The following is a 26,280-nucleotide window of genomic DNA, read 5'->3' on the forward strand; positions in this document are numbered from 1 at the left end:
TGCCTTGTAGCAATTGCCAATGTAGTAACTGCTGGATAATGTAATAGCTTGTCAAAATGTAATAAAATGTCCCTCTGAATGGGTTGAAAATGTAATAAATTGTCATTGTTATAGCATCACATTATTACATACTTAATAAAGGCCGCAACATTTTTAATTGAATAATATTAATGGCTAACAATGAACATAACATGAGTTATTACATTCTTATTCTTATGAGCGATTACACTGTTAGTCAATATTATTGCATCGTCAATTAAAAATGTTACACCCTTATGATGGTTATGGGTAATGTAATAATGTGATTTTATCACAGTATAGCCTACATTAATTTATATCATTAACATGTTTTATTATATTTTCAACCATTTTGAGGGACATTTTCTTACATTTTGACATTATTATATCATCTGGCAATAAAATGTAAAATCATAGAATGGGTAAAAAAAAAAAATCTCTTCAATTTCAAATGTAATGTCTTCTGCTGATGAGCTTCATAGTCATTCAGCTTCCTGGTTTCTAGTTGGTGACTGTACCAAGTTATGAAGAAAGATCTGCAAGTTCAGAGACGGGACAGCCCAAATGGAACTACGGTGCGTAAATAATGCAACTGACATAAGTATGTTGGCTTGCATCAGAGCCACTCTCCCTTCCTCCACCCGGCCGGGGCTTAGCCAACACGGATTATTACGGCCGGATCCGTGGCAGCCTGGAGACTTCTGCAAACAGCGGGGAATAAATAAACTAAATTAACACCTGACAGGTGCCAAATGCTGGTAAATTTTGTCTTTGGTGGATAAACAATCATCCGCCACATTGGCCAGCAACTTTTTGAGACAATTTCAATGCCTCAGTTATACACAGTCTTTGGTCTTTGCCTGTTCTCAAACTTTGTCCCTGCTGGTCCCACCGTACACTCTCTCTGACGGTGAGCCAATCAAATCAAAGCAAAAACATCCCTCTGTATCAAACAGGCTGATTACAGCTGTGCACAGGACAATACAGTCTGATTGTTGAGTGAGTGAATTAGGACACTAGAAAGTAGAACATGTGCAACACTCACAACTCCTTCAGCTTAAGAACAAAGCCTACTGAGCTGGACACAGAGGCTTGATGTGCAATTTGACACCCTTTAAGAGCAGCTAAGCACAACACTGTAAGCTTTAATACAGTGGACTTCAGAGCTGTGCATGTATTTCTGTGTGTGAGCTCATGAGTGTGATGATGGTGGTTTTGGTGTTACCCCATCACCCTCTTCTTCATTCCAACAAATAAGGATGTTGATCCACTACCTGTATTCGCCCCTGTATCCACTTGTTTTTTAGCTAGCAGCACTTAATAGATGTTTGGGGGAATTGCTGATCATGACTTTGCCAGTAGCTGTAAACTTTGCCAAAAGTTGAAATATTTTTAACTGTGCTAAAAACATGCTAAGCTCTCTGCGCTCTGGGGAAGCACAACAGTGTGATTTTTTCTTTTTGAAAATAAGGAGAGAAAGAAGCCAGAGCTGTGAAAAAGCCTCCTGGTGGGCATGAAACCTAAAGTCTCGAGAGCACTGGACATTTAAAAAAAAAGAAAAGGAAACAGAATTGCACTTGTCCAAACACTAAAATAGTTGACCTAATACTTTTGATCAAAATCAACAGTAACATACTTGTTTTGGAGGCACTGTGGTGCTTTTGTTCCTGCAGAAATGTCTTCACAGCCATTTCAATTAGAGATTATTTTAAAAAGACTTACCAAAGACACAAAGTAGGTTAATCCAACAAAGGCAAAGCCAGAATCAGAATGCAGTGCTTCTGTTTTTGACGTATTCGAACAAGAACAAGTGCACCGGGACGCATTTCGTCCAACCGTTCAGAAAGCGGATTCTAGTCATTCCATGTCCTTCATTAGAGATGGTTAGCTGGTCATCTGTCTGTCTGTCAAACATTTTATCCAAGCTATTTGTCTTTTTGTTTTTCTTTTCTTGCTGACTTGCTGTGGTGTTACTGAAATCCCCCTAGGACAATGCTAGGTGTGTTCGATAGCTACACCTTCGGGTCCACACCCTGTGCTGAGCCACGCTACTTAGCTTAATATTGGCGTTCCAGCTGACTCAGCTCATGAGCTCAGACACAATGGTTTTTTGGGGTGGATTGGGAGCCTTGTCTTCTGCCCGTGTGGAGGCTGGAAATGACAGCCATGCAGCAAAGCAAGATTCCTGCACGAGGGTAAGGCCAGGGCTGAGTCACATTACTATTTGTAGACAGCCAAGATGACTCAGGTCTCATTATGATCAAACCTAGGTGCATAAGAACAGGCAATTTGGAGGGCGGCTTTATTCTCCCTGTCAAAGTCTTTGTCATTCAAAAACCACAGTGAAGATGGAGAAACCCAAACACTGAGTAGGGAATATTTTTGTGCATCTCACAGTAAAACGTGGCCTAACATGAAAGCTGTGCCTTAACTGTTTCGTACTTTATATTGGTAAGACTGTTCCTCATGAATTCAAAAGGCAAATATCAACCTAAAGGATATTTTCAGGAAGTCATCTTAATATTTTCTATCTTAAAGGGAAGTCAGAGCTATTCCAGAGGCTTTGCTCAAACGCTCACTATTTCAAAGAATACAATTCAAAGACCAGGCTGTGTAGAATGCATTACTAGTGATTTTAAGCCTTCAAACAAAAAGTTTCAATTAACACAAGAACTGATCTAGAATCACAGATCAGCTTAGGAGGCAGAGGGGTTTAGTGGTTAGAGTGACTCTCCTGTAAGTGGAAGATCACAGGTTTGATCCCTACAACAGCCTATGAGTATGTTAACATGCACGCCAATACTCTCATTACTGGGTGTAATCAGCTTAAAGCAATGATTCAATTACAACGTTTACAAGGTTCGAAGTAACGCAATGTCTCCAATAACCCGGTTTACATTACGATTAATTTAATAATCGGTCTGCGGCTCGCCACTCCACTGCACCATGTTGCTTGCTCTGTACATCCTGGTTACTGTGTCTGATGACTTTTGACATGCATAGCTTGGAAAAACCGAAAGAAATCTGGTGTTTACATGCCCTAATAAATCAAAAGATAGCAGACATCTAGGTATGTCAACCGGGTTCTGCTTACTCTGATTAAGATAATCAGCTAAAGGCATGTACATGAACATTTTAATAGTCTGAGTACTGCCGGAGTACTGCCTTAATCTCTTAAAAGATCAAATTACTAGTGTGCCTGTAAATGTACCTGAGCAGGACACTGAACTCACTGTAAGTCATTCTGGGTTACAATGTAAATAAAATGCAAAACTCAGCACACGCTTCAGGCATTCCCATCACTGTCAGGATAGGCTTTCACATCGCTGTGGAATCCCTCTGGATTATGTTTAATGAATGAAATACACATTTGACGTTAGAGAATCAAATTAATCCTCAAATCCTCGAAAACCATGCGTAACTGGAGAGTTGATACTGTAAATCTACAGTTCCAAGACTTTCAAGCCAATGCTCTACCTGAAACTTTTTTTACTTGGACGTTACCCATTTTCTGTACTCTTTCAAGTTTAAACCAACAGAACTCTCTGCAATGCAGTGCTGTTCCTAGGAAGAAGCTGCCATTTAGTTGGGCAGCTGTAATGAGGTTCCCCCACATCCAAAGCCATTCTCTGGAGGCCTGAGGAGAGTGGACACTGGAGTTAATTGGCTGGGAAACTCTTAAGGGGCTCAGCGCCCACGCTCCTTTATATTATAACAAATCCTCTACTGCACTGGACCGGGTAAAAGGCTGCCACAAGAAATCACAGTTAACAGAGCCCTTTCATCACAAGAGACAGGTGCAAATTAAAGGCATGTTTGTTTAGTTTTGTTTGAGGTACAGGTGCAAACAGCAGTAGAGTTCCTCAAAAGAATTAAGGCTGAGAAAATTAAATGAAAGCTACGAACAAAAGTTTCAGTAGGGTAGGAAAAAAGCTGTTTTCATTTGTAGGCTTCGGCTAACCTTGTTGCCAATAAAGGCTCAATCCTTTGTACTACACAATTCTACAGGCAAGCAGACATCAATTTAACTTCATTTGTGCCAACTTTGTCCTAAACCATTGGATAAACCCCATAGAAAAAGAAATTTGAGGCAACCATCTCACTTTGAGCACATCCGGCGTTTGTCAGAGCAAATACATCCAATCACCCAAACCATAGCCAGTGGCCTGAGTGTCCCAGCTGGGAAGATTACTCTGCACTGATGCACTGGCCTTGGCATTTCAATAACACTTTATGAGCAACAAAAAATGTATTATGACTCCTAACAGTAGCGGTGTCACAGAGCAGGCAGAGGGTGGGACCGGGTGTTGGTCAGGAGGCAGAAAGAGACACGGTGTTTCTGTTTTTTCTTTTTCCTTGTTGAGGAAGGAAGCGTTTCCTTAGCGAGGATCTAAGGTTGGGGGTGATGTTTTCATTTGCAGTTTCATAATGTGGGCATTGTGAAGCCCTTTGAGACTGTTACTGTGATTAATGTCTATACAAATAAACTTGACTCGACTAGGGATGCACTGAAACTGGTATCAGCCAAAATAAGCACTATCGGTGATCAGCTTTTACTGGCCGTACTAAACAGCAACTAGTGTTCTGGTGTTGCTCTTCAGCTGTTGGTGCTTCCTGCTTACGTCACATGATGTGCATCTCTAGCACTGTGTGCGAGTGCCTCACAATAATGGCAACAGTATGGAGTTATTTCACGGTTTCTGATACAGACAGCAGAGTAGCAATTTGTAAAGCTTGTTCTGCTGAAAGAGAGGGGTACATTACCAAGGAACTACTCCGCTATAAACTTAATTTACCACCTGAAAGCACGACACCCCGATCAGCATGTGGACTCCATCTGTGGCAGTAGTCTTTACGAAAGCAACGAAATTTGGCCGTGACAGTTCCAAAGCAAAAGGTATTACTGAAAAAATTAGGGAATTCGTCGCCTTGGCTGACCAGCTGTTTTCTGTGGTGGAGGATGTTGAATTTCGTAAGGTTGATACAAGGCTTTGAGTGCTTCTGGCTTCAATATTTGGAGCATCCATCGGTCTGTTAGAACTGTATTGGAGAGCCGCACGCTCAGGCAAGAAAGACGTAGGCTAGGTAGCTCTATATTGACAAGATTTTGGTCAGATCGATATGGTGAAAAATGATGGGAAAATAGAGTCCAGGTTGAAAACGGACAGAGATGCTTTAACCTCTAGCTTCTCTTATGGAGCTGCTCACTGGCCGATAGTATAAGACTGTGGTTGTACTACCAGGCTCCCAGGTATTAATATGTGAAAATGCGCCAATGTCAATCCAAGGTACTGTTGAAAAAGAGCATTCCTGCTCAGCAAACCGTTTCTGGATAAGTAGCCTACCTCCGCATCACAGCTCGTCCTGCCCACATTCTTTTACGTCTCATGCATGTGCAAACAAATGGGAAAAAAGCACATGAAAGCTAATGTAAACACAAGACAACACTCTTCAATGCTGTAAAACAAAGTGTGGAGGCACGACTGGACATGCAGCATCCCTTGTCACATTTAAAGGGTTGTTTAACTATCTTATATAAATATATTGCTAAATTAACGATTAGTATTAATGATGGACTGAACTATTGCTTTCAAATGAATACCAATGACTTCCAAGTGAAGGGGAGCCGATATGAAATAGCTGAGGCCTATATTCATGTTGGGAAATGTTGGGAATTTCGGCAGGTTCATAGGGACAAAGGGACACATTTGTGGGAAAAACTTATCAGGGCTTAGGACTCTGCATTGTAATGTTATTCACCACGATTATGTCATCGCTACTTCTGGCTTCCCGAAGTTGCGGTTGTCCTCATACGCCCCCACCGGTGTGGAGTGTACATAAATAAACAATACAAAGCCGCAGCAAGGATACACAAATTTGTATGCGGCGCTGTGTTTGACTGTTTCTATTTCGAGCATGTTGAGCTTCGCTGTTATTAAACCGCCGCCTTCACTGTGTGAGTCGTGAAACTGAGAAAAAATTACTTCAAACTTTATCACCTGTCCCAACAAAAGTACTGTTGGTACAAAAGTGGACTGTATATTATGTAATAGCATTTTATGACTATAATTTTTTACATGAAACCACTTAAAACATTAAACCCTTGTCATCACCTTTGACCTGTACAACAAACAAAAAGGATTTACTGCTGTTTGCCTTTCTATGCGATGCTGGTGTTCCCAAAGCTGAAACTGCATTCAAATGAAGCATTATATCTGCCAGGGCAAAGTGCAAGCAACAAGCTTGAGAAGGGACAAATGGAAACTCCATTTGACTGGCAAATGACCTGTTTGTCCTTGTGACCCTGGACTGCGAGCCTCGCTGATGGGACAAATGTTTGGCATGTAAAGTCTAGGATTGCCCTTCATTCAAATGCAAATATGCAGAGGATGGAAAATATGGAAATACAGGATTGGGCAGAATCTAAAATGGGAAAGGTACACAGAATAAACGCCTGACAGGTGTTTTCACCATTGACTCAAATAACCTGGATCCAACTACATAAAGGTTAGCCCAATTCTTACCATCTACACTAATATTTGTGTTATTCTGTTGCTTATGAACAAGAAGGACCAGTGTAGCGTTCGACCAAAATGGGTTTTTGCAGGCCGATAATGATAGTGATATTTTTAGACCAAAGTCGCCAATAGCCAATATTATGTGCGCATATTCAATATCTTTAAATTTGACAATTCATTCCAAAAAATACAAGTTTTCAGTGTTTTCCCCCAGAATTGTATTCTTGTCAGGGTGGAAAAGCCTCTGAAAAAAGCATTTAGACCATCATGGGACACTAAAACTCTCCACTGAAACCCAGACCAATGAAATTATTTTAGGGTTAGTGGCTCTTAAAGGCAGGGTGACCCACCACTCCTATTGAATGGTAGGGGAACTGTGGGGTGCATGAGGCTCTTAGATGAAGAATTAAATAAAAAAATAAAAATACATGTTTCTGCTCCTCACTCCCACCAGGTGAAAGTTGTAACAGGGTACCGAGGCTGAGGAGGCTGCTGGCATGCAACTCTGCAGCAGGATGGTGTGAAGCTGAGGCAGGGTGGAAACATTTAGACAGCAAGGACAGCCAGATAACAAGCCACAACCTTTTCAGCACTGGCTGCATCTCATCTAACCCATGCGAGATACTGTGGGCGCCATAGGCAAACTGATTAGGAATTCACATGACAGATAAAGATCATTTCTGTCATATTCTCTCATATATGATAACAGAAAACGATATACAACCATGCCACACTTACCGCTTTACTGCATAGGACACCGCGTTCTGAATATAACGTTATGGCTGCAAATACACAGTCAACTAGTCCTGTCGTTACATCCTATCGCAGGAACATACGTGGGATGCTAAGCGATACAAACAGAGATGTGAGGAAAGAGAGTACAGAGATGGAGAAGCTGAGGAGGTGGAGGATAACATTAACTGATACCTCAGGTCTTGCAGGGAGTCTAGCTAGTCCTGGTTATTACATAATCGTACTGACTGACGCCTGACTGCGGAGTCACTGTTGTCAACTCGCCACACAGTGCGATTAGCAGTCATGCTAGCTGCATTCTGCCTATGTTAGCAGACAGCAAATGGCTCCAATGCAACGTCGGTTTCGTTTCATTTTCAATGTCGCACTCACCTTTGCTTTACTGGGGATCTCCCGGTAGGTAGCCAAACGTTGACCGGTTCACGGAGGGAAAACGCTGGCTGCAAAAATATTCAGTGTGTCGCTGGGTAACGTTAGGCTGGTTGACGACGGTTAACGTTTATTTTGCGTTGACTGTTAGCTAGTAGTAACAGCTAGCGTCCTCCTTAGGCCAACGGCATCTGCGGGTCCAAATAATGTTTGGCAAGTTAAATGAAATCCATAATTATTGGTTTGTTTTCCTCAGTCTTTGCCACTGAAATTCAGCCAACTTGGTAGCCAGTCTGCACGGTTGAGTCGGCGGTTCGTGTGTGTGTGGACCACTGTCAAGCCGCTCAAAATACAAATACCACTTCCGCTCATACATTTCAAAATAAAAGTCGATTGTTATTGGTATTGGTAATAGTATTAGTATTTGTACTTGTACTATTTCCATTGTTCTATCTTTTCCCTGTTGTTTTCACTGGTGTTCTGTTTGGCTGTGAAACACTTTGTGAATTATATTTAAAAAGTGATATATAAATAAATATTATTATTCAGAAGTGATCATTTCTAGGCTTTTATTTTGAAAGCAAAATTACCCCACTTCCTGACTTAGTATGGTTATCTCTAGTTCGCTTGACGCAGCAACAGGAAGCTTCTTCGTTCTTCCAGTCGGTGATGATGTGACACGCCTGGCTGGACAGGACGAACACACACACACACACACACACACACACACACACACTCTCGCGCTCTCTCTCTCTCTCTCTCTCTCACACACACACACACACACACACACCTCCGATCAGTTCAGTTTCAATTCAAATACTCCTCACTGGCATGATTTACAAAGTACTCCTTACCAAAGCAAAGAACAACAAATAAAAACAGATTCACTTACCATGTCAACAAATGGTCCAATAATATCAAATCAACCAGACAATTAATCATTCTGTTTTCCCAAACTATTTTTTCATTGTTGTCCCTCCTGTCTGTAGCTGCCACAGGTTAATGCATAATAATACATTTTCCTGAAAGTGTGGCACTCTCTATTTCTCCTAGAATATATAGTAGTTTTTATTTTTTTTATTTTTTTGATGGGGGAGGTATGTCCTGTTATCATCCTAGAACGTGAATATATATATTCTATAAGACTGCATGAATAACACATTTATAGCATTGCCTCTAGGTGACCCCTAATGAAAAATCAGTAATATTCCTTTAATATCCCTATAGTGTGTCTGTGGAACTCAGTAGTGAATTTATCATTGCCTTATGATAATATGGTCTTTTTTTATTCTGGTATCACTACAGTACTCCTATAATATTCCTACATGGACTCATAGCTCTGCTGTAATATTTGTATAATGTCATCCTTCTGAAATACACAGGATTACTGTAGTTGTTTTCAGTCAGGGAGCTGTAACAGGGACTCTGCCAGCTTGTTAGTAAAGACTGACGTTCAGTGGTTGATGAAGGTGTTGCAGAATCACATGTGATGATACATGGAGGACATCCAGAGGTACAAATGAGGAACTGCAGGGTTTTTACATGCTTTCCATGGCCAAAAGAGCTGCTGAGGATAGACTGGGTGGATGTACAAGTCAAGTCAGTATCAGAATATCAGAATATCAGTCAGTCAGTGTCGTCCACCTCTGATATGATGGAGGTTCTTCTTGACCACAGCTACAGAAAAACAGTATAAAACCTGACATGAAATTGTATTTTCTGTGCACATTATATTTATTCATTTAATTGTTCAGTTATGTTTTTTGTAAATAAATTCTCAATTTAAAGCCCTACACAATTTTGCTTGAAAGAGCTGCTAACCCCAAAAGAGTTTCATTAGTTTGGGTTCTTGGGGGGGAAACTGAATAGCCTACTAGTCATTTTTTGGCATGAAAAAAGGTAAAATGTAAAGATGTTGAATATTGACACAAAATATTGGCAACTTCAGTCTTAAAATATCAGTATTGGCCTTCAAAAACCCATATCGGTTGAATCCCAACACATACATAGGCCTACATACATATATACATACATACACAGATACATACATAGTGTTCATCCTGACTGTATGTATGTAGTTGCAGTTGGCCAAGAGTATAGGTGGTTGTTGTCTGGGTATTTATCATTTCAACATACTGTACAATATAGGATGGTAGGGTCAGTCTCCCCCTAACACACACACACACACACACACACACACACACACACACACACACACAACATGATATAATGATGGTCATATGATTTCTTGTGTAAAATATGACCTATTCCTCAGTGTCTGATGTGTGATGATAGTGTTTTATTATAACCCAGCTAGGTGAGCAGCATGCTGTTTGACAGCAGCTTCTCTCCCCTCCTGTTTGTTTCTCTCTACACAGCCGTTCGTTCCCACAATGCTCAGCGAGCTTGACCACCAAGATGGCCGACGCTATGGAGGAATATGAGAAAGAAGCTGGCTGCGTCCCTATTCTCCATCCTGAGGTATGCCCCGCGGTGTTGTCGTCCTCGCACAGACAGATAAATGCACATAAACGCGTTACATCCGTCTGTACCTGCGTAGCGGCGTGATTTCGCCGTGCTTTTGGGAAACTCCGATGCCCCCTGCATCATCACCGAGGGGGGGGTGGCAGCTAACGATGCTAACGTCGCTAACGCTAGCCCCCCTCCTGCTGCATAGCCAGTAAATGCTAGGCAGATGTTAATGTTAACGTTAAGCTAAGCTACTCTTATCCGTGGTAACAGGGCCTTGCAGTTAGTTTACAAGCTAGCTGTGTTTAGTCTAAAAACGCGATAAGTAACGCTTAATCCTTTACAGTTACACGACGTAGCTTCCTAGCTAAACTGGTAGTTGCCCGTTAACTGCAGTGATGTAGTGGCAAATGTAAAGGTGTGTAAACTGTGACCTCCAGTCGGTGATCATCATGACGAAAACAGACACATACATAAACAAAACTCGGTCCTGTTTTCAGAGCATTATTTATGCCCCTTTTCCGTAAAAGACACTGCCGTTGTGCGTCTTACATCACTGATACTACTTGCTACTATGGATTTACATCAGGAAGATTTCTGTCAACCAAGAAAGGTGGGTGGGTGAGCTCTGTTCCTCAAATAAAAAGGGGTAAACTGAGTTCAGGTTGATTTACCCTCCACCACAGTCTATGTGTTAGCAAGGCCGCGTAGTTGACAAGTTAGCTGTGTTTTCCTACCATCTAACAAGAAATAAATCCTTTAAAGTCACACGGCATTAGCTTACTAGCTAAACTGGCAGGTACATGTTAGCCGTCCCAAGAGGACCAAGGCAGCATCCTCCCATTCTGTTTCCTGGTTAGCTAGCTTCATTCAGGGTTGTAAACCCATTTAAACTCGAGTTACCCACCTGTTTTTATTTGCCTATTAGGGTTAGAGTTTACCCACCTGTTTAGGCTGACATAAGTCTTTATAAGTTCATAGTATACACTGCTGGTAGTGTCAGACAGATGTAACTTTTATATGAACAGAGTCTCTTAAAAGCATAAATTCATGCTTCTCTGAAAATACAACTGTTTTGTGTTTATATTGGTGGTTGTTCGCCTTATGATGATTACTGACTGGATGTCACAGTTTACACACCTCTTTTTACAGTTTACACACATTTTTATTTACCACTACATCACTGTAATATTGTAGCTAAGTAATGTGTACAGAGCTGTAGCTAGCTGCAGAGCCTATGCACTTGCAGATTGTAGTTCTGTGGCTCTGGGTAGCTATCCACTGTAGCTTATGTTTTGCATCTTGAAAAAACATCCCTAGGGCTTGTTCATCAGCTGATAATAGCTTTGTGTAGCAGCTAATCAATTCATCAGGAAGGGGTGTGTGGTAAACTGTCCGTGGCTTGCTTTCTTCTCAGTGAACCTTCATGCTGTCTTGCGTGTTGATTTTTGAGCAATAAGCTCTAACCAGCAGGTCAAGTGGGCCAACTTATCCTCTGCTAGATGGGCCAGGCACTCACCATTAGTCCTGGCTATCCATTGGTGGCATTAGTTTAATGGTTCATGTGTTGCCTCTTGTGTTAAATGTCCAGTCTATCCCAGAGATACTGGCAGGTGTGTTGATGTAGCTAATTATGTTTACTTGTAACCTTTGAAACATAAAACTTTAAATCCACCCCAAAAACATTCACATGGTAATCCTACGCTCTTGGACTGTTTTGGCTAGGTTTGTGCACACAAGTAGGACTTTCTCAAGGCAAGAGAACCAATAGTTTGTTTGTTATCATGCACTTTATGGAGCAGGCCTGTTGAGCATGACTAGGAAATCAACTTTGTCGGTGCTGTGACAGTGCCAGGGTGACCCTTCTGAGAATATGGGCACATTTTCTTCCCAGTTGCTGTTAACACTGCAATTAAGTAAAGCTTGTTTGGGTGTAAAGTTTCACCCTGTTCTTCACTAAGTCTGTTTCCCTTTCATTGCGACTGGGGCAGCTCCAGAAAGTCTCTCTTGATGGCGTCACAGATTAGTCTTTTCTTCCTCGATTCCTGCTTTGAGAGCGAGTTGTTTGTATCAGAATAATTGTCCCAAGATGTTGGCCATAACATGTAAATTCTGTTAAAGGATGAATTTTCCCTTTCTCATCATACAGTATCATCCCATCTAAAAACCAAACGGACTCAACTGCCAACACAATGGTGAATGAAAAGACCCCGTGGCAGCGGAGATGAGGGTGTAATCGGAAACCATGTGACATGAGATGGCTATAGTTCACCCTGAAGTGAATTGGGTGGCAGTGGCGCTTATTAACCAGGTCTAATTATGTTAGCTGGGCCCACTTATCATTTGCTGATTAGCGGGTTGGCCTGGATCGAGAGAGGCTAACAAATACCTAAAAGGTTGTTGGGTCCATCCCCTGTATGGACTGGAGGTTTTATTTCAGATGTAAACTGGTGACTGGAAACTGTGGTGCACTGACCTCTGATGAGATGCATGTGTATAGAGGGCCGTGTGTGTGTGTGTGTCATAGGGATATGCAGAAAGGCCAATTACCTTGTGGAAGTAGGTCAGTAAAGTCATCTCAAATTTGCATTTCAGACATTTACCTGAAGCTGTTATCTAGACTGGCTTAAATGTGAGTGTTTACAGTCTTCATCAGTGTTTATCTCCTGTCTTGCCCTGTTGTGTCACAGATACAATGCTTCCTCTCGGTGATACTATATCACTTGAGCCAAGACTGACATAATCAACCCCATTGTTGGTCCTTGCTGATTGTGGAAGATCTTGCCTCTTTGACACTTGGGAACAGTCAGCTTCATAACAGGGAGGGGTCTCTTAATTAATGGAAACCACCATCTGTTCCTTCCTTGCTCCCTTGACACGCAGAATTGTCAGTGATTCGTCTCTTTGTTTGTTTGTCTGGATGTCACTGCTCCATGTGACCACAAGGTTTGAGAGAGAGAGCTCAGACCAACTTGGACCAAGCACCAGTCTGGGCAACACTGCTGGAGACTGAGCCAGGGCCCAAGGGCTGTAGCTGTCGCTGTAGCGAAGGGCAGAGCGAGCAAACCAGTCAAACAGTTAGGCCTACTTGCTGGATAGAGCTACATGTTTGTCTTGCTTTTTACGACTGTTTTTAAGACTGATTTTTTAAAAACTTTAGGCCTATTGTAGATCGGAGAAACGATTTGTGGCATTTATATATAGCATGTGGTTGACACCCTTATCCAAAGCACCTTACGGCACCATGACTACATACAGTTTTAGCATGGATTCCCTAACTATGGAGTCCCTAACCCTGGCAGTGTTAGTGCCTGGCTCTATCAATCTACACAAAACCACAACTCTGAATCCACTTAGTCCTGGGATTTGGTTCTCCATCCTTGTAAGGGTTAAACTGTTAAGTGACCTTGTCTGCCATGAGTTTAGAGGCTCCACAGCCACTAGATTTCCTCAAATCAATCACGGCATAGATGGCATTCATAAAATTACCTTTTCTCTTCTTCAGGGATACGGCTGCATCGTTCATTGAGCACATCTCCTGTGCTCAGTGAACCTGTCATATTGTAAGAATGTGTCTGACAGTGGTAGCGTCATCATGAATTTGGTTTATTTTCTTGTTTTCCTACACGCGCTTGGCTCAGAGTTACTCTTCTTTTCACTCCTGTGGTGGGAATCTAGGTCATGTCTTAGACTGTAGTGAGAGCTGAGAGAGGCAGAGTGTACAAGGCACCTGGATTAAAGCATCTGAAGTTCAGCCGCACACTCAAAGGGGCGTTGCACCTCTTCTCTCAGAACCTGTTGTCTAATGAATTCAGATACCACTGCAAACATTTCCTATCTCAATTCATGTAAAGGGGAAAATAAACCCTCCGCTCCTGCTCTCATTTGAAAATGCAAATGATTGTTTTTGCATAATAGTCCCATAAAGGTAGGAGACTAGCTCAGTCACTCGATTTGCAACTTCAAATGAAGCGCAAACTGGAAAAGCCTCTTTCTATTTCCTTGGGACATTGTCATTGTTTCCTTGATGACTAAAGAGCCTCTCCTCTGTCCTGCTGGTCCACGGATGCAAACTGTGGCTGGCATATTTAATTAGCCTAGTCCTTCCAAATGGCCCTCATTTTAGATTGAATCTGATTGTGAGTGTCGGCTGCAGCTAGTCAGGCTGAAGAAAGCGCACAATAACAGTACAATCTAGTCTAAGCAGCACAGTCAGTGGAGGTGTTACTGCCTGAATAAATGACAAGCATGACACTTGTAGGCATTAGAGATCTCCCAAACAAAACTGCTTTGATTATTTGTTATGCTCTCTGTTCAGATAAAAAAAATCAAAATGTTGGTCTCAAACTGAGGCTTAAAAATTGAAAAAATGATTCTGCTGTTGCTACTATTACTATTACTACTACTACTGTTACTCATACTACTATTGTTTTTATTGCTACGACTACTTCTATCGCTACTATTGCTTATACTACAGTGCTACTACTATTACTGCTGTTACTACTGCTACTATTGAGACTACTGCTACTACGAATACTACTATTATTAATAATAAAACAAGTGATTTAAAAGAAGATACATAATTAGCTAGTCGTTCCTCGGTGACGGCATTCGACAGTCAGTCTGCTATTTGCCACACCATACCTTTTGGTTTTTCAGATTTGGAATTGGTCAGTAGTGGTGCTGTCCAACATTTTTAGCTCGGGGCACATGACCTCCGCCCCCCAAGGAGTGGTTGCCATATGTCCAACTGACCAACTCCTATTGATGAAAACCAAGCTTGCTTCCTCTGCTTCCTCTGCTTCCTCACTAAACAGATGAGATTCCAACCTAAAATCAATGGCTAGCGTGAAATGGATAATATGTTTAATGGATAATATTATCTCCTCTCAACTCACTGCTGCCTGCCCGGTTGTTGTGTGCATCACCAGCTAGCAGATGCCTAATTAAGAGGCTAAAAAAATGCGTAGGCTGCAATTATCGCTTCAGTTACAAATGCCATCAGCAGCTTTTTAGATCGCACGAGGGAAGGAAGAGAAGGAGCACGGCTGTCATGGTTGGCCCCGGGTCAAAGGTTATCTCCAGGGAGCGTGGAGAAAGTGATATAACATCTGTGTGTCCAGGGTTGAGAGCCAAGCCCTCTTCCCCCTCTTCCCCCTCTCCCCCAACAGACAGGAGAGCACTCTCACTGTCTGAGAATTGTGAGCGCTTTCTCTCGATTGAATATTCAGATGAAGGAAGTGGCTTTGTCCGTCAGGCTGTTTTTAGGAAAAACCTCAGCGGCGTCACGATTGTAATTGACTCGCTCTCACCTGCCCCCTTTTTTCTCTTGCAGCCAAGCTAGCTTTCTAGATAGGCAAGCCCCAAATAGCACAAGAATAGTTACAGCAAGTCCTGTGAATTGGTAAATTACCAAAATTTGGCACAGAAAAGCATAAAAGCCTCCTGGCAGATTTGACACTAGCAATACAGGGAAAAAATACAAGCGGTTCACCTTATATCCCCTCTTTCACACCTTCCTCCTCCTCCTCCTCCTCGATCTAATTTACTCTGTTCAGTACAATCCCTTCTCCTCTCTCCTTAGTTCTTATTTTCCTATTTATTTTCCTAGCACTTCTCATTTATATGATCATTCAAGGGTCACAGCAACATTGTCAGGCCACTGTGGCTCTGAGCCTTGTACTCCTTACTATTAGTTATACCTTTAATGTTGCTGATCAAGGAAGTGAAGCTTGTCCCACTATTGAACTTATTGTAAGTCACTCTGGATAACGGCGTCAGCTAAATGCCTAAAATGTAAATGTTAAGGTTTGAATACTTGTGTCAACCATAGGCCAAATCATATTTTGGGTCAGCTATATCATAATATTAAGCTTTTTCCAGTAAAGGATCGATATGTATGACTGATTTTGTTTCATTCAGCTATTCTACTGTGACTTGTGGCCCAACCTGTTACCAACTGAAGCTCTGCCAACACTTCTCTACACCTGGGCTGCTGTCAGTGAAGAATACAGCATGGTGTTCATATTCAAGGAAGTCAAAACTCTTATACTATGGTTACACTTGTCATTTCCTGGTGAGTCTAAAGGTCAGACTTTATCAGATCACATGGGTGTATGTCCACACACTTAGCCCAAAAATGCTGTTATGCATCTAATGTGGCTGTATTTATTTGAAGTCACGAGGAAACGGCATTTTGATGGCGTCTTGCTTCTGTAATTTCGACATATTTCTGGTTGAAACAGGATGTTGGGACGGGACATAATGCAGGGAGGAGCTGTGCAAAAGTAGGCGGGTTGAACCGTGACAAACATGGAAAGTGACTTTAAAGTGAAAGTGATGCTAGACTACATTCCATCGTTGCGGACCGCTCGCCTCCTCCAGCGTGTAACGTTGAGCTTCACAAATTCCATACAAGCCTGACCACCTCCATGTCTGATTCTGAAGATCCGATAGCAGTGTGAACAAAGTCTGATTTTATTTATTTACTTTTTTATTCAGTGTGTGTCCAGGCCAGTCGCTTCACCAGCTCGCATTGTAACGGTAGCAGGAGCTCACCGCCGCTGTCAAACATTTCTCCATCACGAAGTACACCTGCACCGCATCTGAGAGTTGTATCACTCTATACCTCCCGTCCCCTCTACCAACCTCCCCACCCACACACACACACCTTCCCCCACCGTTCTCCACGGTGTCAGAATTGCTGGCTCGGCACATCACCCCCGGCTCTGTAGGGAAGCCCAAGTTAAACTCAGAAGCGGGACGGCAGGACGGTGCAGCTCCGAGTCTCCGCGGCCCGGAGCTCTCGCCTCAGGCTGAACCACCAGCTCCTTTTTCACAGGCCTGTCGTGTTCCTCGGCCCCCGGAGGCTCCGACACTGCCGATTATTCCTCATCATTATATGCATGTAGGCAGCAACAGAGCCAAAATGACTTAAATGCATGTTTGATAGTTTAAACAAAACATTCACTCTTTTAGATGGTAGTGTTGTGCAAATATCAACATTTTTATTTCAAGATTCATACCTGACGAACGTCTTATAGACCGAAACATTGTATGCGTTTTCTTAGGATAAAGTAATTTTTGCAAGTTAAGACAGTGTGCACTTGATTTCCTATTCAATTTTAGGATTGTTGCCAGTCCAGGCATCACAGTTCTGTGTCTAAATACAGATACAAAAGCAAAGAAAATAAGAGCTGAACCTAAAACCCTGGTAATGTTAGTGCCTTGCTCAATCCACTGAGCCACACAGGGATTTGAACCCCTGACCCTAGCAGTGTAAGCGCCCTAATTCAGTCAGTAATTCCAGTAATTGTTAGATCGCTTGCTTATTACCAGGCATATAAACAACCTCTTCGATGATTTATTGTTGTTTACTTGTTTCAGTTCTATATGAATAACATCCAGCAGAGTTTCACCTGCAACTCCCCTCAAATGTTACTCTATAGCAGTGGTTCTTAAAGGTGGGTTCTGGGACCCCTAGGGGTCCTTGAATGGGTTCCAGGGGATCCCCAGCAAAATGAGAATGTCTGTCATGCATTTCACTCTCACCAGTATTATCTCCTTGTTTACAGTGTAAACAAAATGACCATATGTGGGGTCCCTTGGACACATTCTTCTCAAATGGGGGTCAGTTGCATAATTTGGCACTACTTGGGGCTCTGTGACATGAAAATGTTTGAGGCCATCAGTGTTAAAAGTTAGGGAACCTGTAGTCGCTAACAGAGGGTTGACTACTTACATGAGATATTTCTGCGTTTCATTTTTTTAAAATTGGCTAAAACTTCTATAAACATGTTGTCACTGTGTCCTTATGGGATATTTTGTGTAGATTGTTGATAAAAAATGCCAATTTAAAGCAGATCATATTCAATCTGTAATACCACATAATGCAGGGGGAAAACGTCAAGTGGGTTTAATACTTTCTGAAGGCACTATATGCATATAAACACACACACACACACATACACAGACCCTGCTCCTACCTGATGCCCACCCCCACCCCCCTCTGCTACTGATCGGTGACAGCATCTAGATGAGTGATACTGTCATCATCAAATGGAAACCACATTAATCCCTCCATTAACCTCCGTGTCTCAACCCGAACACTTGCGGTGTAACGATGCTAATCCCAACCTCGGCTGCTAGAGAGCTTCTACCAGAGTGTCAAGCATATCCTAATCCTGAAATGAGAAACAGTTGTTCAGTCTAGTCTACTTTAGTTTATATATATAGTGATAAAACGTGGAAGCACAGTGATAAGATGCAAACACAGAAAGAAGAGAAACAAATGCCTCATTTGTTCAGATGAGATTAAAAAAAACAAGAATAGGCTTATAAAAACACCTCGCATCAAAACCAGCAAAAGAAACAAGCAAAAATCGAAACAAAATACATAAAGTAAGCACACAAGTGAATCGGATAACAGTCTAAAAGAGAACAGAAACACAACATGGTGGAAAACGGTAGAGCAAGTAAAAGTAAAATGCATGAAACAGTAAGGGAAATGACAGGAAATTTGACATTTTATTTTTATTACTTTTTATAGCCTACATCTTGTTGTTCTACCGTTTTCCACCATGTTGTTTCTGTTGTCACGTATGTTCTGTCAATTCAGTTGTTCTTTGTTTGTTTGTTGTTTTTGTTTGTTCTCTCTTCTGTTTGTTTTGAGTCAGTGTGTTTATGAGCCCTATCCTCGTTATCTCGCCAGCACAAATTGGTCATTGGTTTCTCTTCCCTCTGTGATTTTTAGCAATGTATTATATGATAAAGATCAGTTTTTTTAGTCACTTGTGTTTTATCTCTGTGCAGATAAACTATCCTGCACTAAACTAAGCTAATTTGCATATCGCACTTGATAGTATAGGTGTAAACAAGGACAGTTGAACATTGGTCTAGCTGGTTGGTTGTTGGCGTTCTGATGAGGGATTTGAGCAGACGTGAGTAGGGATGCAAGGCATTCTGGGTGCTGTGTGTTTACCAGATGCAGCCCTTGTTTCCGGGAGACGGGAGCTTAATTGCGGTTGCCGTGGCGTTGCCGTGGAGGCTAATTGAATGTGAGGGGCGGCACAGTCGACACATCTGTGTGACAGAGCAGGGCGGCAGCAGCAGCACCGGACAGAGCCTGTGTTTAACTCTCTCCTGCTCCTACACACTGTGATCACAGTGGTTTGTCGTGCATGCTGAAGTGTCCTTGAGCAGGACGCTTACCTACCAGCTCCGGGATGCTGCTCTGTAGCTGACCCTGACCTCTGACCTCTCAGTGGACAGGGGCAAGCCAGAAACAAAACTCCCTATGGGGATCGACAAAATATCACACTATTATATACGATACATCTCGACTACTTTCAGCTACATTGGGCATTCTAAGTGAAATGAAATGTCAATATGCCAATTTGCTATGCTGAAGTTACATGTAGAAATCTATTAATTCTTTTTGCCACCAGTAGGAATTGGAACAACATCAACAGGTCTCTGGCTTTGATCAAGAACCCTATCAGCCTTTTGCTGATATACAGTATTATTGTCATTTTGTGCTATAGTGCAGTAAAAATGTTACTTACTGCCCCCATGAAACTATAAAATCATGATATACACAACCTGCCATGGATCAAATACTGTTTGCAAATAATTCTTGGCGTTTTAACCTGCTTGGAGTAACTGATGTGTGGGTTTTTCAACGTGACAGTCTGAACTTTCTGGCGCTCCTTGCCAATCCCACACATCGGCGGCAGTAGCGTGGGCGTTGAAGTGTGGTGGTGGTGAAGAGAGAGCCGAGCCGCAAAGCAGAGCTGCGAGTTTACCGGTCAGCCTTTCGTCCTGACCCTCACCCGTGGCCACGAGCTCTGGGTAGCGATTGAAAGAATGAGATCATGGATACAAGCGGCCAGAATGAGGTTTCTCCGCAGGGCGTCTGGCCTCGCTCTGTGTGACCGGGTGAGGAGTCGAGCAGTCGGGCTGGTGCTGCTCCTCTGGGCATCTGACCCAGATGACCGGACGGCATGATAGTTAATGGCTGGAAATAAAGGTTAAAAAAGCGTACCTGTCTCTAACTCACTTTTCTGTCTCTTTCTCTCTCTCTCTCTCTTCAGGAAATCAAACCCCAGAGTCATTATAACCATGGCTACAGTGAGAACGTTGGCCGTAAAAGCCATGTGGACGACTACAGCACCTGGGACATCGTCAAAGCCACACAGTGAGTAGATAATATGTGTGTGTACGCATATTCGTGTGTGTGTGTTTATGTGTTTTTTATTTTTAATTCGGAACTAACACCACCCCTGGCATCACTTTTGCGATTGTCCCGTTGTTGTGATTCAGCAGTAGCTAAATAGATAAACTGTCTGTAAAATGTTTCCTGATAAGACAAAGAAAGCCTTGTCTGTCTTGTTATTAGATTGGAAAACAGATTTATGTTGTTTTGATTTGAGGTTAGGACTATCAACTTAAGGACTGTAATTGCCATGTCATGACAGAGTGAGGGTGTGTCTTTGTTTTGTGTGCGCGTCTGTGTGTCTGTTCATCTGTTTTTGTTTTTTTAAGCCATCTGTTTTTGCGTGTGTGTGTGTGTGTCTGTCCTTATTTTGTGTCTGGGTTTTGTGTGTTTGAACTTGTGTTGATGTCTGTGTTTGCACATCCACTCGTGTCTGTTTTGTCTTTGTCCACATGCACATGTATTTTTGTGCGTGTGAGAGAGAGAGAGAGAGAGAGAGAGAGACCTTACTTGACGCCCTCTCTCCCCCCTCAGGTACGGCATCTTCGAGCGCTGCAGGGAGCTGGTGGAGGCGGGCTACGATGTTCGGCAGCCAGACAAAGAAAACGTAACGCTCCTCCACTGGGCCGCCATCAACAACAGGATAGACCTGGTCAAGTGAGTCACATCCACTCATGTTTTGAAAGGGGGGGAGGATATTAAAAATGACAACTGAAGTGATTAACTCACTAATTTGTGCTTTTAGTGTGTGTAGCAGTAGTAGAACTAGTACTAGTGGCAATAGTTGTAGCAGTACTAGTAGTACACATGTCTGTATGATTAGATTAACGCAGTGAGACCAGGTTCTTCAGTAAATGTAATTTAAGTTTAATTTGATGGTTGTGTTTTCCTTGCAGGTACTACATATCAAAGGGGGCCATAGTGGACCAGCTGGGAGGAGACCTCAACTCCACACCTCTGCACTGGGCCACCAGGTAACACACACACTCACCACAGCTAACATGACACCTGCCTTTTGGTGGACTTTTCGTTTTGATTGACAGAAAGTTCAACTCCATTGAACTTTTTCTGAACGAATGGATTCGTCACCATCCATTTAGCCAGATAGAGGCGTTCCTACGTTTCTTTTGAAAAAAAATAGCGGCAAACTCGGAGACACAACGGAATGACCAAAACAAAGATAAAACAGAGAAAGTCAGGTATAACATAGGGATGATTTTAGGTTTTTTTAGGTTTCTTATTTTTTGTTATTTCTTATACTGCATCCTCTGTTTCTTCTTCTTTCTATTAAGTAGCTCCGTTATGAACAAAGCCTTACTTTCCTATTCTTCTGCCTCACCATCATGTTAATGTTCCAAAACAGCCCAACGAAAGGAAATCTGTCTGTCAGTAATTTTCTGATGGATCAGTGTAGCCTTACAGTGCCAGGAGTGCATACATGGTTAGCATAGGTGGCCCCAGTGACAGTGTTAGTGCCACACTCTGCCCATTTAGCGAGAAAGTCATCACAACTCTCCTTCTGAGCAGACTCTCCCACTCAACCAGATTATTATTAGACACTTTATTTCTCTCTCTCTCTCTCTCTGTCATGATCACTCACTGTAGCACTGTAAACACTAGACTGTGATGAAGAGACGGGTCACATGAGACCCACCCACCCCCTCCCAAGCAGCCAGGAGGGCTTCAGGCTCTCTCCTCCTGCATTATTGATCATCCACACCCTTTCTAGTGCACAGACACCCAGGAGTCTTGTGTCAGTGACCTTTTAAAGCCCCCAGCCTCGTCTGTATGTACTGTCTGTATGGCGGCCTAAAACGGAAATGTATTAATATGAAAACGTTGCAGGTTATTACTTTATGCATGGACTCCATTGCTGGGTGTTATTTGTTACGAACTAAGTCCAGTTTAACAAACAAAATGGTCACAAAATGCTTTACAGAAGACAAAGGTCACAAATACAGATTGAATACAGATAAGACATTGACTTTGGTTAGTATATCTTGGAATGCCTTGCTGCTCAGACCCTGAAATCAGCTACGCACACACAATAAATACCTCCCAAGGTTTTTTGCAGTGCAAACGCTGGTACACAGTTTTCACTTACGCCAGTGTTTGTGCAGGACCTGAAACCTGGTTTGGGTTTTGACCCCCTAACAAGTGAATAGGAAAAGATCAGTACGTGACTAAAATGTTTTACCTGCCAAAACAGTGAATTAATGCTGTGATATAACACCGTTTTACCAGTAGCTAGAGTGCATTTGTCAATGTACCAGTTTCATTTCAAATTTAATTGTCCTGTGGGGGAAGTTTCTTTTGCAGACAGGGTTGGTAATAAAAACACATGAGGAAAAACTCAATATATGCAATAAAAGCACATAGCAAATAACCACAACTTGCACTACAGAGACAAACGTGAGTTGAGAAGAAGAGCAGACAACAAATAGCTCAATATTGTGCAGTAAAAAGCTCATCAACACAAAATACAAAGTTTGTATTCAAGCATATGAGGCTACATCATTTAATGTGCGAATGAAGCAAGCGAACAGCAGTGGGAATCAATGAGAACCTGGTGTTTGGATTATTGAGTTTCGTCTCTCTGAAGTGGCAATCAGAGGCTCCAACTGCCCTCGAAGGGGGTAACCAGCTTCCTCACCACCTGCCTCTTAAAGATTTTAGTTATTTGTTCCTGCCTGGATCACACAAAAAAATAGCCAGTAACCTGACTGGCTATTTTTCCAAAGCTCCCCAGTCTTGTTTTTATTGCTTAAGCTTAAAATGCCAAACAAGGCTACAGCACAAAAGTTTAAAACGGATTCAGTAAAACTCAGATAAAACAAAGTCAGAGTTCAGTCGGTGTTTCAGGCTGAGAAATGAGGCCAGATGATGAATTTTCATTGTATTCACATGTTTTTGTAGCTGCGGGGGCAAACGTCCGGGGATTTTGTGCAGCTCCAGTTAAGCTGATGTCCGTTTTGTTTTGTTTTGTGTGTGTCTGCGTCCAGACAAGGCCATCTATCCATGGTGGTGCAGCTGCTGAAGTACGGTGCAGACCCATCTCTGATCGACGGCGAGGGCTGCAGCTGCGTCCATCTGGCCGCCCAGTTCGGCCACACCTCCATCGTGGCCTACCTCATCGCCAAGGGACAGGTAGGAAATCCCGGAGGTTGGCCCGATACCTGCCAGTCTCTCTCAGTCAGGCGTCTCGTCAAACTGCGTACCTAAATTTGGCAGTTAAACGTCCCATTTCTCATCTGCAAACACGCTTACATCACATGACTTTAAGACCTTTTCCGAATTATGATCCACAGGGAAATTCTTCAGACACACGATCCACAGAGCAGCGCTTATTTCCCTAAATTTTCCAACTTTTATAAATGGTTCACCAGTTATTCCTTTGTCTTCTTCTTCTGCCAAAATAAACCCGGGGAGGAGCAGCAGCGACTACTGCACATCTACTGTAAAAGTTGTCATTTTATTAAAATACGTGCTGAATGGGAACCGGTTGTGTCATATACTGTTAGGTTATACACAGGTTTGCCACCAAGTGCTTTATTGAAAACACAGAATACAAATGAAAACAAGGATGATAAAAAAATGAGCTAGAACAATAACTGTCTGCAGGAGAAAGAAGGGAATGCTGGGAAGTAAACAAAGAGAACTGCTGTTATTTCTGATAGCAGGAAAGCTCTTATTCCAGTGTTTAACCCTTCTGATTTACACTGAAACATACACTTCCCACATCACTTTCTCCTGCCAAGTGGGCGATTGAGTGGGCGATTGATACATATTCATACATATTCATTGATGTAAAGCACTTTGAGCTGCATGCTGTGTATGAAAGGTGCTATACAAATAAAGGTTATTATATAAGAAACAAACAAGCAACACGTTTTTGCTGTGTGTGGTGTGAAGGCCTAAACTGTACACACTCTGAATTTTGTCAGTTATTTGTCCTTTCTCTTGTTCTTAGATCCTAATCCCTTTAGTCTCAGAACTTTATCCCCTTCTTTATTTATTTATTTTTTGTGTGATCTGTTGTTCTTATCTGTATTTGTGTTCTTTGTTTTCTGTGAACCACTTTGGGACAAACCTGTCTGCTAAAAACCCTCTGTGAATTTAAATTTTTTTTTTTGGTGCTGTCCACCAGGGGGCGGCCTTATCACCTCTCTTTCCCTGCTCCACGCTGCATTTAAACCACAGCTTGGGACTTATCCTCCCTCTTCCCTTCTTTCTCCACCGCTCTGTCACTCCTTCAGCCTCTTCTGTTGGTTAGGCTTTTTTTTTTTATTTCTCCAGTTTGGTGACAGTGGCGTCTTTTTTTATCTTCAACAGGACGTGGACATGATGGACCAGAACGGCATGACTCCTCTGATGTGGGCCGCTTACAGGACGCACAGGTGTGTGTGTGTGTGTGTGTACATGCATATGCACATCTCAACGTGCATGCATGTACCCACAATTGGAAGAGAGAGTGGGTGTATATAGATGTGATTCAACCCCAATTGCCATGTAAGCTGTGCCATCACTTGTACAACATCAGCCAGGACAGCCAAAAGTCCCACATCTACCCTGTAGTAAAATCAGGGTTCCTACACTGGTCTGGAAAGTCTAGAAATGCATGGAAGAAAATGTGGCAATCTCCAGGTCATGAGAAATTTAGAAATGGCACAAAAAAGTATGAAAAAATATGCTGTGTTGATATACATACAACTGCACATTTTCTATGGCTTTATAGCCTCGTCATGTCACATAGTCTGATATTTGTCACTGTGGAGAATAATCTTCATCTATAGAGTGATATGGCATTGTTAGTGGGGGCAAGACGACGGTCTGTGCACCAAAATCTTCAAATCAAATCAAGAAATTAAGGTCTGGAAAAAGTATGTAATATTGAAATTGAAGCTGTAGAAACTATATTTATCAGAAGTGCTTTTAAAACAAATTTGACTTAGCTTTACTTGACTTGTTTCCTCTGTGTTCCAGTGTGGACCCCACCCGGCTGCTACTGACCTTCAACGTGTCCGTCAACCTGGGGGACAAATACCACAAGAACACGGCGCTGCACTGGGCCGTGCTGGCCGGCAACACCACCGTCATCAGCCTGCTGCTGGACGCCAACGCTAACGTCGACGCACAGAACATCAAGGTGACGCCTCAGTGCTGCAACACAACAGCTTTACCGTCATGCTGAGATGCTTAAAGGCTTGCTATTATTGTCATGACAGCTGTGTTTTTTTGTGGCTCATTCTTTCTTGGTTTTTGCCAGTAAATATTAGCACAAACTGCACCTTACCATCTAAATTTGAACAATACACATTTTAACATCAACAAATCATTGCCACATTACTTTTGACACAGTAGTATAATTGCTGTAAACAAATTAGATTATCACTAAGAAAATTGGCAGCCTCTACCAGCCTCTACTTAAATTGTTTGGCACCGGGTCAAATTTTGTGGGTAATTGGCTGTATTGCTTTATGGTACAAAAGAGGAAGAGGGCGCTGTTCTTCCGATGCAAAAAAAAACAACTAAAGCTTTCAGAGTTTTTTGCAATGGCGGACGGTGCACAAACTGTTGTTTTGTTGTGTTTTAGGGCGAGACGCCGCTAGACCTCGCCAAGCAGAGGAAGAACGTGTGGATGATCAATCACTTACAGGAAGCACGACAGGCCAAAGGCTACGACAGCCCGTCCTACCTGAAGAGACTGAAGATGGACAAGGTACACACACACACACACACACACACACACACACACACACACACACTGAGACAGACAGAGAGACCTAGTGATAGCGGTCAGGATAGCAGCCCCAGTTGTGTCATCAACCTAGTCTTGTGTAGTTACAAAGTTTCGAGTATCACCAAATCTTATTAATCAGACAATTTCCTAGTGTTGTCACGCTACCAGAATTTAGATTTTGATATCGATACTAAGTTTAA

At 42.3% G+C, this 26,280-nt stretch overlaps 2 protein-coding genes across 4 annotated transcripts in view; one reads left to right on the forward strand and one right to left on the reverse strand.

Moving 5' to 3' along the window:
• osbpl8 (oxysterol binding protein-like 8) overlaps positions 1 to 7,974 on the reverse strand; it is a 105,211-nt gene extending 97,237 nt beyond the window's left edge. For 2 of the 3 annotated variants that reach the window (XM_071920008.2, XM_071920006.2), the window contains exon 1: positions 7,662 to 7,974. The gene's annotated coding sequence lies outside the window, so the exon portion shown is untranslated. Of the gene's footprint in view, positions 1 to 7,274; positions 7,346 to 7,661 lie in introns of those variants that run through there. The other variant, XM_071920007.2, reaches the window with a different exon arrangement.
• A 2,102-nt stretch (positions 7,975 to 10,076) lies between these two features.
• Positions 10,077 to 26,280, forward strand: part of zdhhc17 (zDHHC palmitoyltransferase 17) — a 37,147-nt gene continuing 20,943 nt past the window's right edge. Inside the window, exons 1-8 of the mRNA XM_071920037.2 lie at positions 10,077 to 10,139; positions 20,219 to 20,322; positions 20,875 to 20,997; positions 21,237 to 21,314; positions 23,343 to 23,487; positions 24,673 to 24,737; positions 25,324 to 25,486; positions 25,934 to 26,059. Coding sequence (XP_071776138.1) covers positions 10,077 to 10,139; positions 20,219 to 20,322; positions 20,875 to 20,997; positions 21,237 to 21,314; positions 23,343 to 23,487; positions 24,673 to 24,737; positions 25,324 to 25,486; positions 25,934 to 26,059 — 867 coding nt within the window. The remainder of the gene's footprint in view (positions 10,140 to 20,218; positions 20,323 to 20,874; positions 20,998 to 21,236; positions 21,315 to 23,342; positions 23,488 to 24,672; positions 24,738 to 25,323; positions 25,487 to 25,933; positions 26,060 to 26,280) is intronic.

The sequence above is a fragment of the Centroberyx gerrardi genome, chromosome 24 (assembly GCF_048128805.1).
Source record: "Centroberyx gerrardi isolate f3 chromosome 24, fCenGer3.hap1.cur.20231027, whole genome shotgun sequence".
Lineage (NCBI taxonomy): Eukaryota > Metazoa > Chordata > Actinopteri > Beryciformes > Berycidae > Centroberyx > Centroberyx gerrardi.